Source organism: Drosophila pseudoobscura, chromosome X (genome assembly GCF_009870125.1).
Source record: "Drosophila pseudoobscura strain MV-25-SWS-2005 chromosome X, UCI_Dpse_MV25, whole genome shotgun sequence".
In the NCBI taxonomy this organism is placed as follows: domain Eukaryota; kingdom Metazoa; phylum Arthropoda; class Insecta; order Diptera; family Drosophilidae; genus Drosophila; species Drosophila pseudoobscura.
This window is the reverse complement of record NC_046683.1, coordinates 10,000,001-10,003,246: the sequence shown is the minus strand read 5'-3', so window position 1 is coordinate 10,003,246 and position 3,246 is coordinate 10,000,001. Positions and strand designations below refer to the sequence as shown.

Below are 3,246 nucleotides of genomic sequence, written 5' to 3'. Positions count from 1 at the left end.
ATTGAAATACCATTGAATATTGGAGTTTATAAGTTCCTTACAACTAATTAGCCTTTTCACATTATATATTTCCATTTCATCCATTCAAATCTATGGCAAACCCCACTAAAATTCACTAGAATCCATGGAAAAAGTAATATCGCTTGCTTTCTTTAAACTTTTTATATTGTATTCCCTATTTTTAGGAAGACTGCTGCACTAAAACTAATAGATTTTGCTGGAGGCCACTCTATATGCTTCTTAAAACCCTCTCAGTATTATTAACTCCATTAAAATCCAAGGAATTCTAATTGAAATACGCCTTTCTCCATGATATAGTCCCCTATTATTCATTAAAATCCGTAGGAAACCCCCTCTAATCGCTTTTCGCATGATATACTCCCATACAATCAATCGAAATCTATGGAAAAGCCGCCCAAAATCCTGTTCTTATGATATATTACATAAAAATCTATGAGAAACCTCTCTTAAATCCATTTGAAAAGTCCTTATTCCTTATACATTCCTGTATAACCCTCCCTAAATCACTTTTATAAGCCTTTCCATATCATTTAGCCATATACAATCGATGGGAAGACCGCTCTTAAACATATATCGATGCATAAACCATGGGAATACGTATCTATATATATTTGGTCACCCAATAAATCAATACACAAATGCCGTTCAGTTATGTGTATAGTATATACATTATATTAGTTGTTGTAAAGTAAGGATTCAATTTCTAAGCTTTACAATTCTCTCTAGTTTCCCCATTTTGAGATGCGGGAGCACAGTTTGTTGGTTTTCTTTTTTTTTGTGTCGAGTGTATTCTGTTTTTCCCCTCGATGTTTTTGTGTTGTAAATCTTAGGAGATTAAAGGAAAATATATATATCTCTATGATATAAAATATTTTGTTTTATGATCAAAGTCCTTTCTTAGGATCCCCATCACGCGTGAGGGGTCCCCATGCAGATCCGCAAAACAAAATATTTTTTTTAAAGTACTGAGTTTAATGAGTGATTTTTTGTTGTTGTTTTTTGTATCTGCATCTTGTTTTGGGTTATTGTTATTGTTATTGACCGTCTGTGTATCTGTATCTCTTTTTGGGCTATTGTTTCCCTCGCGTTGGTATTTCGTGTGTGTTTTTTGGTTGGATTATTACCCCGTTTCCCACCCAAGCCCCCGTGTGGATGCGCTTTAGGCATTCGGACTGAATGCCGCCTGACGGAGCAGCACGTAGATCTTCTCCTTGATCCACTCCTTGTTGTAGGGGGCATAAGTATTGGTGCTCTTCTGGTACACCATGCAGCTAATGTCCATCAGCGTGTCGATGAAGTCGAACAGCTGGCTAATGTCGTAGGTGATAGTCGGTGTGTTCGGATTGCGGCGCTTCAGATGCTCCTCGTAGATCTTGCACACACCTTCCATGCACTCGTTGACGCTCTCATAATCGCAGTAGGTACGGGTCTCCGGGCGGGCCCCAGGCTGCACCAGCAGTATGGTGTGCGACATCTTTAAAGTCTGGAATGATTTCAATTAGTAATGACATCTGGGGCGCAGTACTCCCACTTACCTTTTTTGTTTTTCCCCTGTTTTCGAATTGATTCCGAGACTTTTCCCACACCTAAGGCTTGCTGCTGTTACGTTGATCCACCAAGGAATGAGGCTTCTGGCCGATGCTGCAATGCGTTAACCCACAAAATATTCATTAATAATGGTCAAAATAAAGGGTTCCGATCGGGTGCCGAACCTGGGATACCCTTGACGGTACATATTGCATGGCAATGGGCAACAATTTGCTGGAAACGAACAATTTTTTCATTTAACAAGTACATTTTCTGCACGGCAAAGGTATCCCCACGCTGTGGATCGAGAATATAAATGCTTTATGGCACTTTCTCTTTCCGGCAGTGACCACAAAACAAGCAACCCTATGCACACGAATGGATACCCCGTACAAAAATCTTTTGGTTCCTCTATCACACACACAAACACAAGCACGTATGCATGCACACAATACATGTGCGCGGAAATGTTTTGCTTTTAGCGGATTTTTTCACATTTTTCATTTTTCACTAGAAAAAAAATATCTGCCCCACTGAATTCGGCCCTTCATTAGCCAAATGCTGTGCATTTGTTTAAATTATAGTTATTTTTGTTAAGAACTTCGAAAACTATTTTTGCCGCTTCAAAAGAAAACGCACACATACCATACAAACAAGCGCACACAGGCAAATCGTCTGTACAGCGCCCAACAATTTGTTGTTTCCTCGCTATTTTTTGTTAAATTTACAATTTAATTCAATTTTATTTTTTTCTTACCTTGTATTTTTTGACAGTACTTAAAATGATTTATGCCGGCTTTTCGACGTAAATTTTCGCGTTCACGCTCGGGTTTTTTTTTTTTTTTTTGGTCACATTTGCAACTGAACTGAGAACTTATCGATAAAATATACCATCCGACCGTCAGAAATATACCGAAACATACCGTCTCATTTGAAATATACCGTAAATATACTGACGAATTAAAGTTCTCTTTTGCATATTCCTCGTTTTTGATATTCCGAGGAATATTATTAGCTATATAGAACATTTAGCCATGCCCACATAATTTTATACGATTAATAAATCATTTTACTATTTGACTGGGTTATTTTAAATAATTGCTTTTATTGCATTTTGCGTAAAAAAGGTTTTCGCGAAATAGGTAAAAAAAAAGGTTTTAACGAAATAGGTCAAAACGAAAAAATGAAAGACGATAGTCGTTCATAGTCGTTCCGTTGAATAATTCTTGCTAACTAAAACCCTTAGTTTTGTCCAAATAAGTTTAGGCCATTGATGAATAAATTTTCTCCAAAATTAGTTAGTTTTTACTCCATGCTTTTATTGCATTCTGACTAAAACAAGGTTTAAACAAAATAGTTCAACAAAAAAAAAACAGTCGCAATGTTGCTGGTATTTTAAGACATGATTCGCGCTTATGCCCTTGTATACCCTATTTCTCAAATTGATATGTTTTAGATATAGTCATGTATATTATTAGTATCTTGTATATATTATATATATATATATATCTCGATCCTGATACCTACGGAGCCTGGGATGACAAACATTTTCTCAATCCTAAAATATTCTTTTCCCTAGGGTATGAAAATTAGTGTTGTCAACCGGTTATTACTACGAATTCCTAGTTTTTGATTTTCCATCAAATATGACTGGCTATATAGATCTCTTAGCTTTGCCCACATCATTTTATTCGATTA

The 3,246-nt window shown here is 36.4% G+C and overlaps 1 protein-coding gene across 2 annotated transcripts; it reads right to left on the bottom strand.

The window, feature by feature from the left end:
* Nucleotides 1–665: 665 nt before the first annotated feature.
* Nucleotides 666–2,438, bottom strand: e(r) (enhancer of rudimentary). Of its 2 annotated transcripts, none has more exons than XM_033381953.1 (3): nt 2,306–2,438; nt 1,557–1,662; nt 666–1,504 (listed from the first exon to the last, which is right to left on the bottom strand). In XM_033381953.1, exon 3 carries the CDS (start codon nt 1,493–1,495, stop codon nt 1,181–1,183), a length of 315 nt encoding a protein of 104 aa, XP_033237844.1. In that variant the 5' UTR covers nt 1,496–1,504; nt 1,557–1,662; nt 2,306–2,438; the 3' UTR covers nt 666–1,180. The 2 variants fall into 2 exon arrangements, with proteins under 2 accessions (XP_033237844.1, XP_001354988.2); XM_001354952.4 differs by lacking the exon at nt 2,306–2,438 and adding an exon at nt 2,194–2,216.
* Between the last annotated feature and the right edge of the window lie 808 nt (nt 2,439–3,246).